Here is a 17452-nt window from a genome sequence, read left to right on the forward strand (position 1 = left end):
ATGCCTATGTTGTTAAATATACAATGAATCTATGGTATGACAGCAGTTTCTGGATAAACATTACTTGAGGTCCTAAAATGCAGAAGGGAAAAAGCAACTTTTGTCAGATGCCTACTTTGCTTTCATTTCATCTCTAATATTTTGCATGCAGAATCATCCAAAGCTTCTGACTGCATGAAGGTCAAGTGTACCAGTGTGCAGCTGATTTTCTTTTCCAGAATTAAAAGTATTTTGGGTGGTGCTGAGGGTCAGAGGAAGAAGTAAAGATTGTGAGAAAGGAGAAACACGGGCTTGGGGAGAACCCAGAATTGGGACAGAAGACCTGGCACAAGGTACAGCACTTAGCACCTCTGATCTTGTTTTTCCTCATCTGTAAAAGGAGATTACCAATGCTGTTCTGCCCACCTCCTGGGGAGAAGGGAAGAATATAATTGGTAAAAAAAAGTTTTGAAAAATAAGCAACATTTTCTTTAAATAAGTAGCCAAGCATTATTCATCATCCACCCCATATCACTGGTAGATACCTGTATTCAAGCTATCTGGACATGAAAGCAGTCACATTTTAGAAGTCATGAAGTTGGTGCTAATAAACCTAATCTACAGAAAAACTCCTGGAAGCACTTGAGCATTTGTTCTGTGAATAGAAAGGTTTGAGATTCAGAGCACGTTCAGAGTTGGATGGTCTAAGCTTGGAAAATCCCTCATCCCATTAGAAGAGCCAGGTAGCAATTTCTGGTTATGGAACCAGAAGCTCTCAGGCTTCAAATAAAATAGCATCACTTGTACTCTTATAAAATTGTGAAAACAAAAACAAAAACAAAACCGGATCTACATCTGTCCTATAAGGCCGAGAGAGTACTGAGATCTCATGGATATAAAACCAGCCTACAAACTACATTGCACTGTATGAAGAAATTATCACCGGGGGCAAAGCATCAAGCACAGAGCACAGTACACAGTGTGTGGATGTTAATGTTATTCCCTAGTCTTCCCATTCCTTTGTCTTGGTCCTTTATGAATATGGAACAGTTCTATTATTACATTTTCTAATAATAACTGAGAACCTGACTCTCAGCAAGGGAATAGTTCAGAAATTGAGGGAGTTTAACTCTGAATGAGTAAATAAAAATAAAGCAATTATATCATCACTTTACAAATTTATCAATTAAAAATAAAAAATTTAAAAACAAATACTTAAAATAATGTAACAATTGATCACCAGGCAATTTGGACTCACGACAATGTATGGTGTTTGTCAGACATGCACTGTTGCAATGCAGCTTGACTGTCTTGCAGACAACCTCAATGCTATTTTTAAATTGGCAGAGGCAGCAGGCCATATGGCTAGGTAAGATCCTATAGATGAAAACAGAGAACAATAAATTAGTGGTAAAGCGGTTGAGTAGGTAAAGGAGGCAGGCCAACGCTACCAGAGGGCTGGGCGAAAAGGTGTTATTGAGGCCTGTGGACTGAACAGTTGGGTAGGAACTAGAAGGCCAATAGGAAGGAGGACAGAGGTGCCCAACCGAAGGATAAGCATGGCAGTGAGTATGGTATGCCTAGAATAAAGGTGGTTGGGATTAGAATTGGGTGACACTGATCAGTAGTTTAATTCGGAAGTATTTCTTCCCAACTCAAAAGTCTCACTTTGGGCTGAAAGTATACAGGAAGAAGGTAGACTTCTAAGAAGAGTCTGAGTAAGTCCCCAGCTTCTGGAGGCCCTTTCTCAATTCCTTTTGGGAGTGGGAAATACTAGAAATTACTCTGCGCATTAAAAATAGTTTAGTTCAACCTGGATTGTGAGGTTAAAAAGTAACAGAGATTGCATTGGTCAAATCTGGACAATTTGAGCATTCAAAAGAATAACAACAATAATAAGCTATAACATAATTAATACATAAAAAAGAATCAATGAAGAATGATATTAAAAAAGAAAGAAGGGAAGTTCTTTAATGAAATAAAGCCAGATAATAAATGTGGAAGGAATGACAGAATTTTAAAAAGTGTCACTTTGCAACCACCAGTAATAAAAATTGATTCAGACAAGGATTATCACTGATGGACAGCTGGGTGAAAAGACATCTGAGAACAGGATCTTCAGTGATCTCAAAGTACCACCTCACAGATTATTTATTAACTATGGGAAAAATTACTTTTTTTAAAAAATGAGACAAGGTCTCACTCTATCACCCAGGCTGAATGAAATACAGTGGCAAAATCATAGCTCACCGCAGCCTTGACTCCCTTTTAACTTCCCTTTTAACTTCATTGATTTTTTCTTGTATTTCTGTATCTAACATATTTTCCAGCAAGTACAGCTTTCTCAATTTACTTTCGTAAGTTGAGTTGTTGGATGCAGGTTGAAGAGAGAGGCCCTTTGTATTGTTTTTCAAAATACTCAGGGGCCTGTCTCCATGACAGGGGGTCATGGAGTTCGAGACCCCCTCAGGAGTTCGAGACCAGCCTGGGCAACATAGTGAAACCCTGTCTCTACTAAAACCTCGAACTCCTGAGCTCAAGCAACCCTTTCTCCTTGGTCTCCCAAAGTGCTGGGATTACAGGCACAAGCCCAGAGGTTTTGTTATTCTTTTCCTGCCCCCAACTTTTGATTTTAAACATTTTCTTTTTTTTCTTTAAGCCTTAGGATGGCTGGGAAGCATTTTCAAATGGTCTAATGAACACCTGTATAACTTTCATCTGGAATCCACAGTAGCTAATACTTTGTCACATTTGCTTTCCATGTGTGTTTGTCTATACATTTTCTGGACAAACCATTTGAGTCAGTTGCAGACATAATGACCCTTCACCATTAAAGACTTCAGTGTGCAGCCCCCAAGAACCAAGGCATTCTCCTACATAACCCGAATACTATCATCACCCAATGGAACTTAATATTATCATTGTCTACTATGTAGTCCATATACACATTTTCACAATTGTCCTAATCATATCATGGCTTAAAAAATTGAGAATCCAATTAAACATCACCAAACATCAGACATTACATTTAGTGTTCATGATTTTTTTTTTTTATTTTTGTAGAAAGACATTTAATACTTCTGTTTACAAAATTCAGGCACACATTTCACTTTGCCCTGGACCGTGTCCAAGGCTGTGTGCTCATCTCTGCCAGGGTGTCTGTGCCCTTCATGTACTGCTGACAAGGTGGGTGCAGAGCAGAGCCTGGGGTCCAGAGGCTTCAGGCTGAGCCACAGTGGGAGAGGAATGTGAATGTGGCCCAGTCCAGAGGACCCCCCATTTCATCGATTTTGGATCGGGTGACAGAGGAAGCAGATGTTGGGGCTGCGGACCTGCTGGTCTGGGCAGGGGTCTGGAGACCCCAGGGCTGCCTGCTGTGGCCCAGAGGAGAAGGTCAGGGCCACTTCCCACAGGGTGGGGTGGTAGCGGCTGGGAAAGTGGAGGCCTGGCCACCAGGAGCTTTAACATTTGCTCACTGGAGCCTTTGTGCTTGGCCTCAACAGCATGGCTGGGGCTGTGGTCCCGTGCGAAGTGTGCTGGGGTGTATGTGGGTGGTTGGTGGTGGCAGCTTGTGCTAGAGTGACACAGGCCTCCGTGGCCCTGTCTGGGGGCAGTTGAAAAGCTGAAAAGGTACTTGGCTTTGTGAGGGAGGGGCTTTGGAGGCGGGGCTCTGAAGGAGGCTATGTTTTCTGTCCTGGGGCAGATCCCAGCTGGCCTCTGTCCCCGGGCTGCAAGCTGACAGCAGGCAGGGGAAGCAGTGAGGCCCTCTGACCTGGCCTTGGGGAGAAGGAGTGCATGTGTGAGGTAGGGGTGCAGTGGCCCTGGAGTGGGGCCAGGGCCCATCTCCAGCACCAGGCTGGGACAGGATTTAAAACCAAGGTCCTGTCTCTGAGCCACGGGGACGCTCGATCTCATCCTGTTAAGGCCACAGGACTCGAGGGCAGGCAGTGGGCCGGGTCCCTGTGGGGTCAGGACGGAGGTGGGTGCTGCCGCGGTGGAACATTAGTGTTTGTGAGAGCACCTTAGGGTTAGCCCCGCCTCGGCCAGCTGGGCAAGGAGTTGGGGAGCGGGGAGGAGGCTGGCGCAATGGAGTAGGGAAGGGAGTTGTCACCGTTGGGGGTCAGCGCCAGTGTAAACAGGCGTCCCCACCCACCCAGATAAGCCCCCCACCCAAGTGTGGCTCCCTGCTCAGGGAGTACCTCGAGGACCTGGGACTGGGTGGCACCGGCAGGCTCGGATACCATCCTAGCAGTAGGAGCCCGGTGGAAGGCAGAAGACCCGGCAGGGGGTGCCGCCCAGTGTGGACAGAGGAGCGGGGCACCGGCGAGTCACTGCGGCAGGGGCACGAGCGTGTCCATGTAGCTGAGCAGGAAGAAGCCCGACTGGCTGTCCAGCATGCCCTGTACCAGTTGTAGTTGATCTGGTTGGTCAAGGCGATGACGTCACCCTCATGGAAGCCCAGCTCCCCATGGTTCTAGGGTTCGAAGTTGTACAGCACCTTGCAGCTCTGCTCGTCTAGGGGCGGCATGCTCCTGCTAGGAGTCCAGATGGGCTTGTCGGAAGATCGGAAAGACGAAGCTGCGATCTTGGGGACTGTGGTGCTGGGGAAGCCCCCGTTGGACTGCTCAGGCTCTCCGAGGTCAAAGGGCTCCCGGGACTTGGGCTTATACTGCCGCTTGGAGCCTGAGGAAGCTTCCTGCATTCTGCACTTGGGCTTCTCTGCCAGCTTGTCCGGGATCTGCACGGCCCGCTGGTAGCAGTCCAGCTGCGCCTCTACTAGGGTTGAGAGCTGACTCACCTGCTTGATATTGGTCTCCAGGAGGTTGTGCATGCTGGTTTCTGCCACCTCCTTGGACTCCTCAAACTTCTCCAGCACCTGCCGCAGCTCCTCATTGGGGATCTTGCCCTGCCACTTCTTCTTTTAGTCAAAGTCCAGGCGGTGGCCCTCCAACTGGTGGTGCTGGATCTCCTTCAGGTTGTTCTCGCACAGGTTCTGGAGGGGGTCAATGAAGTTCTGTTTGACCTCTATGTCCAGGGAGTCCTTCACCTCCACCAGGTGCTTCATGGACTCGCCGACATCCAGCAGTGTGTCACCGAAGTTGGACTCACCGCCCAGCTCCTTCAGGTGGCAGATCAGGCACTCGCTCAGGAGCCCCTCCAACTGCAGGTAGCTGGGGTTCTTCACCTGGCCCCGGATCTTGGACACCATGTTGAGCATGGTCAGCTTACCTGCGAGGTTTGGATTGGGCTGCAGGTACTTGATGGTCCTGGCCAGCACTTCCGTCACTGCCTTGCTGGTGACATCCACCTTCTTCTCCATCTCTTTGAAGTCATCATCCAGCTTGGTCCCCTCAGCCCCTCCCACCTTCTCACTGACCAGCTGGCTTGCCTTGTAGAAATGGTTCTTCAGCCCCACCACCGACATGCCCGCTGCCGAGCACCCCACAGGGACCGTGCCAGTGACAGGCTTCCAGGCGCCGCCAACCCTCTGCCCGCCTCAGCAGCCGCCGTCGGCACCGCCTCCGCCACGTGCTTGCCAGCCCCAGCGCCGCCTAGTGTTCATGATTCTTCAGTATCCTTCAATATAGAACTGTTCCCAGGATTGTTTTAAAGTGTACTGACAAATCTTTGAGACTATAAATGACCTGACGTATACATTATCCTTACTTGAGAATGGTAATTTTTCAATACGCCATTAAAGATCATTACACATGAGCCAAGACTCAAATGCACTGGCCTACTTACTTTGTATATCAATGTGTAAACTCCTGAAGACTTCCAGTAATGAACTCCCATAAGGCAGTTAGTTCAATGTCTTTATGGCCTCGGTGACAAATGGTTACAGAGAATGAGAGCTTTTTCCTATCCACTAATGGTCAAGAAAAAAGCAGACAGATCCTCACTGTCTTAGAGAACCAAGTGAGAGAGCTGGTCGATGAAGAGGACTTCATCCAGAGAGGAAGGGATCTAGCTGACAGGGAAGATGCTGCAGGAGGCTGAGGGAAGTGAGGCTAGAGCAGTAAAACAGATCTGACAATGTGGTCAAGATAAGAAAGTGACCTGACAAAAATTAACAGAGTGCGAAATGAAGGGCCCTTTCCATGCTAATCTTGCATACTGCCCTCAACCAGCCTTAGCAAAACAGAGTTTCTATTTAGTTTGCCATATTGTGGGGTGGTGGCACTATTTAAGTTGCAGTCAGTTGTGTAACAAACTCACAGTAGGGCCCTGCAGAAATATATACATATATATACACACACATATATATACACACATATATACATATATATACACATATATATATATAATTTTTTTTAAGACAATGTCTTGCTCTGTCACCCAGGCTGGAGTGCAGTGGTGCCATCTTGGCTCACTGCAACCTCCACCTCCTGAGTTCAAGTGACCCTCCCACCTCAGCCTCCCTAGTAGCTGGGACTACAGGCATGTGCCACCACACCTGGCTGATATATATACACACACACATATATACACACACACATATATACACATACACACATATACATATATACACACACATATATATACACACACATATATATACACACACATATATATATACACACACACACACCGTACACACATATCTGTATATATATATAACTGCAAAGAAGGCCAGGCACGGTGCCTCATGCCTGTAATCCCAGTACTCTGGGAGGGTGAGGCAGGAGGATCACTGAGGCCAGGAGTTTGAAACCAGCCTGGGCAACATAGTGAGACCTCGTTTCTCCAAAAAATAAATATACAATTGCAAAAAAAAACATACCTCACACCATATATTCAAATTAACTAAAAACGGATCTTAGACGTAAACTATAGTATTTCTGGGAGAAGACATAGGAGTAAATCTTTTCCACTTTGGATTAGACAACAGGTTCTTAAAGATTTCTTAGGTAAAAAACAAAAAAGCACAAACCATATAAGAAAAAATTGCTAACTTAAAGCTGATCAAAATTAAAAACTTCTGCTTTTCAGAAAACACTTTTAGTTTAATTATTATTATTAATTTTTTTTTTTTTTTTTGAGACAGAGTCTCACTCTGTGGCTCAGGCTGGAGTACAGTGGTGCAATCTTGGCTCATTGCAACCTCCACCTCCCAGGTTCAAGCACTTATTGTGCCTCAGCCTCCTGAGTAGCTGGGATTACAGGCGTGTGCCACCACACCTGGCTGTAGAGATGGGGGTAGAGATGGGGGTTTTGCCACGTTGGCCAGGATGGTCTTGAACTCCTGACCTCAAGTGATCCACCTGCCTTGTCCTCCCAAAGTGCTGGGATTACAGGTGTGAGTCACTGGGCCCAGCTAGAAAATATTTAGAATGAAAAGACAAACCACAACCTGAGAGAAGATATTTACCAAACACATATCTAAAAGGCCTTGTTTTTTGTTTTATTTACTTGTTTAATTTTTGAGATAGTATCTCATTCTGTGACCCAGGCTGGAGTGCAGTGGCGATCACAGCTCACTGCAGCCTCGACCTCCTGGCTCAAGCAATCCTCCCACCTCAGCTTCCCGAGTAGCTGGGACCACAGGTGAGCACCACCACACCTGACTGATTTTTATATTTTTGGTAGAGACGAGGTTTCACCATATTGCCCAGGTAGTCTCAAACTCCTGACCTCAAGCAGTCCTCCTGCCTCAGCCTCCCAATGTGCAGGGACCACTGTACCTGGTCCCTGAAAGGACCTGTATCTAGACTCTATAAAGCACTCTTAAAATTCAATAATAATGAATCTCTCATGGGGTTACAGGAAAAAAAACCTCAATAAAAAGACTAATATCCAATTAAAATATGGGAACAGATTTGAACAATTTAGTAAAGAAGATATTTGCACATGAATATTCAACATCACTAACTATTAAAGAAATGCAAATTAAAACCACAATGAGATTCCACTACACATCAAGCAGTAGAAAGGCAAACATTTCTTTAAAAACTGAAATATAAGAATCTGCTGGACCGGGCCAGGCGTGGTGGCTTACGCCTGTAATCCCAGCTCTTTGGGAGACCAAGGTGGGTGGATCAAGTGAGGCCAGGAGTTTGAGACCAGCCTGGCCAACAAGAAGAAACCCCATCTCTACTAAAAATACAAAAATTAGCTGGGTGTGGTGGTGCGAGGCTATAATGCCAGTTACTCAGGAGGCTGAGGGAGGAGAATCGTTTGAACCTGGGAGGCAGAGGTTGCGGTGAGCTGAGATCTTGCTGCTGCACTCCAGCAACGAGGCTCTGTCTCAAAAAAAAAAAAAAAAAAAAAAAAGAATCTGCTGGGCCGAGTGCGGTGGCTCACACCTGTAACCCAAGCACTTTGGGAGGCCGAGGTGGGTGGATCAATTGAGGTCAGGAGTTCGAAACCAGCCTGGCCAACATAGTGAAACCCTGTCTCTACTAAAACTACAAAAATTTGCTGGGCATGGTGGCACGCACCTGTAATCTAAGCTACTCGGGAGGCTGAGGCAGGAGAATCGCTTGAACCTGGGAGGCGGAGGTTGCAGTGAGCCTAGGTCATGCCGCTACACTGTAGCCTGGGTGACAGCGAGACTCCGTCTCAAAAAAAAGCGAAGTGAAAGAAGCCAAACACAAGAGGTGACACGCTATATGATTTCATTTATAAGACATTCTGGAAAAGGCAAAAGTATAGGAACAGAAATCAGATTAGTAGTTAACAGGGGCTGATCGTGGGGGGAGGGGATTGACTACAAAGGGATACAAGGGGCCTTTTTGAGGCAACAGAAATGCTTTATATTGGGAATGTGGTGGTGGTTATGTAACTATACATTTGTCAAAACTCATCAAACTGTACCCTTAAAAAGGGTGAATTAAATGAAAATTATATATCAATAAACCTGACTTAAAAAAATAATAAAACAAACCTAAAGAACCAATTAAGTAAAAATAAATCTAAGAAAAAAATAACTTACAGTTTTTCCAGTTCAACAGTCATCGTGAGAATGTTCTTAAGTGTTGCAAGTGGGACTTGAGTTGTTCCCATGTCTCTGAAGAAGAAAGCCGAAACATTCATGATATAAACCCCAATAAAAAATTCTGTACTTAAAAAGATAATTCAAAGACATGTGATTACTTCAATACTGGCTTCTCTATAAAACAAGCCAGCTCAACAGTTTATTTGCCGCAGAATTCCAGAGACCTCTTATTAAAGAAATTTGATTTGCATCATCAAATTAATGATATTTAAGAATAGAACTCACACTTTTTTTTTTTTTTTTTACCATTTATCTTACTTCTCATTTCATATTGCATTCACCCATCTTGATTATTTACCCTTTTCTTCCTTTTTAGAATAATGAACACCTATTCTTCTTTGCTTTCTTGGTTAAGTAATATTCCTCCATGTGTCTACATGTTCCAAATCTATACAGGTTCTTCAACACTGTTCTCTTCCCCTGCTGGCTGTCTTGACCATTACACATCCTTTCTTAATCCTTTTCTTTGCCAATAACTTTTTTCAATAACTCAGTTAAAATTTAAATTATGACTTTTTAGCCTAAATGCAAAATACTTAATCTTTGATGAAAAATTTAAAAAGAGCATAAATCATCTCATGACTCATGAAAGTACTACAGTACTTACAAATATTTTAATGCCGGCAATTTAAAGAGATACGGATCTTCAACAGTTGTCAGAGGATTGCGATTGAGAATTCTGAAAAATGCAATAGAATTAAAATTATCTGCATTTTCAAAGTGTGAAATTGCATAAAAAGTTTATATTCATTTTTTGGTATGGAACTTGTAGGTAAAAAAAAAATAATCATTTTCTGTTTTTACCTAATAAATCACCATTAGACTTCATAAAGCACTATTCCTTTGGGAACTACCTAGATCTCTAGAAGACAAAGTAGAGGAGAGAAACAGGGGAAGAAATAGAAAAAATTAAAAAAAGTGGATAGCAAAGAAAAAACATGCCACAGAATTTTTCAGGTCAAAAACCCTAGAAGTGACTATGTTGGTAGGAAGCCCCGACTCTGTAGGAAACACTATTTCTAGTGTCCGCCATAATTCAGGTTGCTTGTCCATAATTCAAGTTGCTCATTTTTGTTGTTGTTGCTGTTTTGTTTTGTTTTGTTTTTTTGAGATGGAGTCTTGCTCTGTCACCCAGGCTGGACAGCAATGGCTCTATCTTGGCTCATTGCAACCTCCACCTCCTGGGTTCAAGCGATTCTCCTGTCTCAGCCTCCTGAGTAGCTGGGATTACAGGTGCCCGCCACCACTCCCAGCTAATTTTTGTATTTTTAGTAGAGACTGGGTTTCATCATGTTGGCCAGGCTGGTCTTGAACTCCTGACCTCAGGTGATCCACTCCCTTCAGCCTAGCAAAGTGTTAGGATTACAGGTGTGAACCACTGTGCCTGACTGCTTGCCTTTTATCTTTGCAAAGTTTTTCAAATTCATGGTTTAATCTGCACAGTTAAGGAAAAAAACAGGACCAATTCTTTTGCTTTACAGCCAAGGAAAAAGGGATAAAGCTAAGAGAAGGAACGGGTCAAAACCATACTCCCATCATATACTCCCACTTGTCTTCTTGTATGACATCACAGCCTTTGTTACATTGCATGTAATCACCTGTCTACTTGTCAGTCTCCTGGACTATCAGCTCCTTGAGGGCAGAGACCACATCTTATTCTCATTGTCATCCCTATGCCTGGCATGATGTCTGAAATTTACTAGGCATTTAATAAATATTTATTGGGCCGGGTGTGGTGGCTTATGCCTGTAATCCCAGCACTTTGGGAGGCTGAGGTGGGCAGATCACCTGAGGTCGGGAGTTTGAGACCAGCCTGACCCACATGGAGAAACCCCCACCTCTACTAAAAATATAAAATTAGCTGGGTTTGGTGGTGCATGCCTGTAATCCTAGCTACTTGGGAAGGCTGAGGTAGGAGAATCGCTTGAACCTGGGAGGTGGAGGTTGTCGTGATCCAAGATCGCACCACTGCACTCCAGCCTGGGCAACAAGAGCAAAACTGTCTCAAAAAAAAAAAAAAAAAAGTTTATTGAATAAACAAATGACATTTTGTTTATATGTCAATAAAATGAATACATTCATTTCGATGGGATTTTTTATTCCAAAATGCTGCAATCTATTTTCTTTTTAATTCTTTTAAGTGAACAAGAAAAAGAAAAGAAACAGGAAGAAATAAAAGAAAATCAGCCTTTACATTAACCCAAGAATCATCACTATTGCAGAAATTATAAAAATAATAATGATTACAGTGAGTATCTATTGGGCTGCTAGGTGTTTGTGATCGGTATTTCACATTTAATCCTCACAACAACCTTATGTGCTAGATATTATTGCCCTATTTTATAAATGAGGAAACTGAGGTTACACAACTTGTCCTAGGTCACCAAGCTATTAAGAAGCTAAACTGCCGGTGCGGTGGCTCACGCCTGTAATCCTAGCACTGTAGGAGGCTGAGGCAGGCAGATCACCTGAGGTCGGGAGTTCAAGACCAGCCTGACCAACATAGAGAAACCCCATCTTTACTAAACATACAAAATTAGCCAGGTGTGGTGGCGCATGCCTGTAATCCCTGCTACTAGGAGGCTGAGGCAGGGGAATCGCTTGAACCTGGGAGGAGGAGGTTGCGGTGAGCCAAGATCGTGCCATTGCACTCCAGCCTGGGCAATAAGAACAAAACTCCATCCCCCCCGCCAAAAAAAAAAAAAAAAAAAAAAAGAAAAAGAAAAGAAAGAAAGAAAGAAAGAAAAAAGAAGCAAAGCTGTAATCTGAACTCATGTGCTTAATCTGTAGGAAGAAAAAGGGTTTACTTTAACTTTACGGGTTTTTACATTTTTCTTTTCTTTCTTTCTCTTTCTTTCTTCATTTCCCTCCCTCCCTTCCTTCTTTTGAGTCAACATTTCCATTTATTGGCCAGGCATAGTGGCTCATGCCTGTAATCCCAGCACTTTGGGAGGCCAAGGCGGGCGGATCATCTGAGGTCAGGAGTTCCAGACCATCCTGACCAACGTGGTAAAACTCCATCTCTGTCAGAGTCTCGCTCTATCACCAGGCTTGAGTGCAATGGCATGACCTCAGCTCACTGCAACCTCCGCCTCCCGGGTTCAAGCGATTCTCCTGCCTCAGCCCCCTGAGCAGCTGGGATTACAGGCACCTGCCACCATGCCCGGCTAATTTTTGTATTTTTAGTAGAGACGGGGTTTCACCACGTTGGTCAGGCTGGTCTCAAACTCCTGACCTCAGGTGATCCACCAACCTTGGTCTCCAAAGTGCTGGGATTGCAGGCATGAGCCACCACCACGCCCAGCCTTCATTTATTTTTTATAACTTTTATTTTAGGTTTAGGGGTACATGTGCAGGTTTCTAATACAGGTAAATTGCATGTCACAGGGGTCTGGTGTGCAGATTATTTTGTCACCCAGGTAATAAGCATAGTACACAATAGGTAGCTTTTTGATTCTCACCCTCCTCCCACCTGCCATAGGAGCAATACCTCCCCGGTACCTGTTGTTCCTTTCTTTGTCCATATGTACTCAATGTATAGCTCCTACTTATAAGTGAGAACATGTGGCTCCCAAAGTGCTGGGATTACAGGCCTGAGCCACCCTACCCAGCAACAAGGCTGATTTGAGGGTCACTTGTTTGATGCCTTTTCTTGCCCATGCCAAAGGTCAGAACTAGCACAAGCAGAGCAAGTCATATATAAGCTATGTACGTCTCTTGGCCTCTTTGTACCTTAGTTTCCCCATTTGAGAAAAATGAATGGATCTTAAGACATCCTTTTCAGAGTTCATAATGGAATTGTACCCAGCTAACCAATAATTGTATGTATTTTTATACATAAATAGTTGTTTACATGTATTCATCTTCTATTTCACTTACAACTTGTGTAAAAACTGCATTCCATGCCAGGCCTGAAATGTTCCAAAGCTCAGTTCTGTGAGTAAATTGCAACCAAGATTTCTACAAAAAAAGACACAAGCCAAAAGAAAAAAAAAATTTCAGAACATTTATCATTTGCTGTGATTCTAATTTATATAGGATGGAACATAACCCTAATCCTTTCTCTATGCACTAAGGAAATCTCACTGTGGAAGATTCTGGCTTATGATTTATACTTTAACATTGCACATGTGGTGCATTAGCTACAAAACAGTGAATGCTCAGTAAATACCTGTGATAAGTGATCTTTATTTCTCTAGAACAGGATTTCACAACTTCAGTACCATCGACATTTTGGACTCTATAACTGTTTGCTGTGGGCATTTGTCTTGTACCTTGGAGGATGTCTAGCAGCATCCCTGGCCTCTGCCCACTAGATGCCAGGAGCACACCCACATTTTGTCAACCAAAACTGTATCCAGACATTACCAAATGTCACCTGAGTACAAAATCACACCAGTTGAGGACCACTGCTTTCTCATGATTCACTATGATCTTTGTAATTCTCACACTAATCTTTGCTAGAGACAAAAAGGATTTGCTATATAATTTTAGTAGCTTCCTACTGGTAAAATTTTAATCGTATTTCAAAGAGGTTTATAATTAAGTTTTATAAAAATTCCAAATGTAATAAAGTTATATTTGTAACTTACATAAACTGCAAAAATGGTAGTGGTTCAAATGTATGTCTTTCAATAGACTGTATTTTATTGCAGGATAAATCTCTAGGAAAAAGTAAAAGAAAAATATTGCCTTGATTAGTTATTAGATGTAGATTAGTATGAACAATAGCAAGAGTTTAGAATAATATTGAATACACATTTTTCATCTCAACTCTAAATGTCTCGACTTGTGTTTGAACTTTCCAGAGCCCCTAACCCTGCCCATATCTCTCCTAGAGTCTCACCTTCATGGTTTTCATAAATAGAATATACATGTTAATAGACTTTGGAATGAATTTTTCCTGAGAGCAGTAGACTTGATTAGATGCCCTTTTGTCGTCTCATCAAATCCTAGATTATGAGCTCAAAGTTTTTACATACAGTTTCTAATACTAAAAAAAATAGTCTCACATTTATACACCTTCCTAGTTTAGCTCTGTTTTCCTAAGCCAGTTCAATATCAGAAGAAATAAAAGACATCCTTTCACATCATTTGAAAGGAAGTTACCCCTTTAACTAACACATAACTTTGAACTAATTCAAATCATATTCATAGAATCAATTTCTATTATATTAATAGAAACTCATTTTTGGTTTTATATTGCTTTAATATTTCATGAAAGCAATTTCTTCAGTTATACAGTGATGGGGCTTGTCCCTCCCTCTTTACCTGGATGGTGTAACGCTGTCTGGTTGATGTCTCCATCTCTAGTCTCTCCCTTCCTAAACTATCCTGCACACAGTCATCAGATAAACTCTCCACAAGTGGTTTGCAAAGACCAGCATCTCCTGGGAAATTATTGAAGATGCAAATTCTTAGTCCCACTCTAGACCAACTGAATCAGTAACCACGAGCGCGGAGTCCGGAACTGAGTTCTAATGTGCCCTCTCAGTGATTGTGATGCAGATCTATCTACAGCACTGCTGTGGTAACACAGTTCCCCATGATGGTTCCTCAGCTTGGCATTCAAAGCCCTAGAAGATCTGGTTCCAATTTCCTACTCTCCCTCCTTGTACTCTACAGGTACTCATGGCATTCCTCGAACACTTTCCTGTGATTTGCCCTTCTCCCATTTTCCTTTTGCAAGTTTAGAATACTGTCCCTAAGATGTCTGTCCGATGTTACACAATGGCCCTTCAAAGTCCTATTCAAATGGCATTGTTCTAGTAACATCTTCCTGGGTCCAGATTGAAGGCATTTTCCCCTTTTCTATGCTCCAGAAACAATGTATCCCTCCTCATGCCCACATCCATTTCTTCTTTTTAATGTAGTTATTTTTTTATACCATTTATTCTGAGCATAAACTCCTTGCAAGCATGGACTAGGTTTTGCTCATCTGCATTGCCCACCATGTTTAAAACTGACACATGGAAATAAAGCAAATTCAAATATTTGTTAAATAAATGAATAACTGGGGGAGTAGAAGGAAAATGACTATTTTAAAGGAAATGTAGTTTTATTACTTCACGGCCACGTAGCACTTTGGCATCCACTTGAGGGTCTTTATATCCACTTGCCTTAATTCCTCTACATTTGAAAGAATCTGTTTGCAAAACAGCATCAATAATGAGCTTAATAAGGATTAACGACATACACACCTCTATGGACAAAGGATAAGAATCAAGCTTCCATAGCAATGAACATAGTATCTTCTTGTCTCTAAACAGACAGAAATACTATGCAGGTATCCCTTTCTTGGTAACAGGGCTGGGGAGACAGTTATTTTGTAATTGGTGAAGAGTTAGGGGCATTTCTGGTATGCTTCTTAGTGTAAACATTTCTAGCTCTACCACTTAACCATCATTTTAAACATCTGTTTTCATATAACAATTCCTGAAATGAAACCCTTAATACCAGTCTATTCTATTGGTAGCTTAATATTCTTGATCTATTATTTATACAATTCAGCTGATTTTTAATATTTACTGTTATTTTAATTCATATTAAATTACCAAAAATTTCTGGATTAATGATGTTCAAATGAATGTAGGTGGTCTATATTTTCTTCTCCTTTAGGCAACAATCTGAAGTTAACTTTAATTCCTTTCATCCTACTAAACCAACTTTTTCAAATCTTTTTTTGTGAAAGTCAGACAGTAAATATTTTAGGCTTTGTGGGCCACATATGATCTGTCTCACATATTTCTCTTTCTTTTCTTTTACTTTCATAGTCCTTTAAAAATGCAGAAACCATTCTTAACTTAATGGGCTATTTAAAAATAGACCATAGATTAGATTTGATCTATTGGTTGTAGACTGAATAGAAGAAGATGGTGTGTGAACCCTTATAAAACAAGGTTCATATGAGTGTCAGTCACTGCTCAGATCTTCTTACCATGTGAAACTTTTTTCTGTCTGCATTTTGTCTATATAATTTAAAAACTGAAAATGCATAGGACATAGCTAATGCTAGAGATGGGCTGAGACCCTATACAAACCTACAGAATTGCAGAATTTTATTGCTGGAAGAAATCTTAGAGATTATCTAATTTGAACCCCTTATTCATTTTACAGATAATACGACTAAAAACTCATAAATGTGATTAACTAACTTACAAATACTGGAGGGATAGCAGGCCTTCAAATGAATCCTTATGTAATTCAGTCAAATAATTTTCATTCAGAATTCTGGAAAATGAAAAAGTTATTTCTAGAATAAAATCCTAAGTACAACTATTTGCCGCACAGGACTATGTCCTGCATGTGAGGGAAAGCTGGGTCATGGTCATTTCAAGACGGTGGTATCTGCTCTGCTTTCATTCAAATATTTTCTTACATTTTCCTTGTTGTGTCCATCTCTGTCCACCACTACACACACACACACACACACACACACAGGCACACACAGGAAAGCGCACACACACACAAGCACACCCCTACCCACTCTTCCCACCAAACTGCCTCCTCTCTAGATCCCAAAGTCCCTGTTAGAATCCACCTCTGGGTGGCACCAAGATCAGCAGAACTTCCATTTTCTCCTCTTTTCCCAAACCTAATGAAAGCCCCACATGGAACCATGTCAGGGCTGCAAGTGAAGCCATTCAACCTTTTACCCCCATCAAAAAAAATGTGAGAACTACAATGTGCATACAGTGTACAGGACATCAATGTTCTTTGTATTTTATTTAATTTAATTTCTGAGACAGGGTCTCACTCTGTACCCAGACCGGTGTCAAACTCCTGGCTCAAGTGATCCTCCTGTCTCTGCCTCCCAAAGTGTTGTGATTGCAGACATGAGCCACCTCACCTGGCCAAATATTCAGTTTAATAATTAAAAAGGAGATACCCATATTGTTACAAAAGAACATTGCTAGCATCCCAGAAGCCCCAGTGTGCCCCTTTCCAATCAAATCCCTCTCTCTAACCCAAATTAGGTAACAACTATCCTGACTTTTGTAATAATTGTCTTGCTTTTAAAATGTAGCTCTGGCCTGGCATGGTGGCTCATACCTGTAATCCCAGCACTTTGGGGAGCCAAGGCAGGTGAATCACCTGAGGTCATGAGTTCAAGACCAGCCTGGTCAACATGGTGAAACGCTGTCTCTACTAAAAATATAAAAATTAGCTGGGCATGGTGGCGGGCACCTGTAATTCCAGCTACCCGGGAGGCTGAGGCAGGAGAATCGCTTGAACCCAGGAGGTGGAGGTGGTGGAGGTTGCAGTAAGCCAAGATCGTACCATTGCACTCCAGCCTGGGCGACAAGAACAAAATTAGGTCTCAAAAAATAAATAAAGCAATTCTCCTGCCTCAGCTTCCCAAGTAGCTGGGATTACAGGCACCCACCACCACACCTGCCTAATTTTTGCATTTTTAGTAGAGACGGGGTTTCACCATGTTGGCCAGGCTGGTCTCAAACTCCTGACCTCAGGTGA

At 42.5% G+C, this 17452-nt stretch overlaps 1 protein-coding gene and 1 pseudogene across 1 annotated transcript in view; both read right to left on the reverse strand.

Moving 5' to 3' along the window:
* The window catches only part of LOC112608961 (leucine-rich repeat-containing protein 37A3-like), a 30351-nt gene that overhangs the window by 6982 nt on the left and 5917 nt on the right, over positions 1-17452 (reverse strand). Inside the window, exons 5-10 of the mRNA XM_025361153.1 lie at positions 16136-16207; positions 13570-13641; positions 12857-12937; positions 9585-9656; positions 8915-8989; positions 1238-1356 (exon numbers count right to left, since the gene is read on the reverse strand). Of these exons, the coding sequence (XP_025216938.1) occupies positions 1238-1356; positions 8915-8989; positions 9585-9656; positions 12857-12937; positions 13570-13641; positions 16136-16207 (491 nt within the window). The remainder of the gene's footprint in view (positions 1-1237; positions 1357-8914; positions 8990-9584; positions 9657-12856; positions 12938-13569; positions 13642-16135; positions 16208-17452) is intronic.
* LOC112608962 lies at positions 4308-5404 on the reverse strand (annotated as a pseudogene).

Source organism: Theropithecus gelada, chromosome 16, assembly GCF_003255815.1.
Source record: "Theropithecus gelada isolate Dixy chromosome 16, Tgel_1.0, whole genome shotgun sequence".
NCBI classification, from domain to species: Eukaryota; Metazoa; Chordata; class Mammalia; order Primates; family Cercopithecidae; genus Theropithecus; species Theropithecus gelada.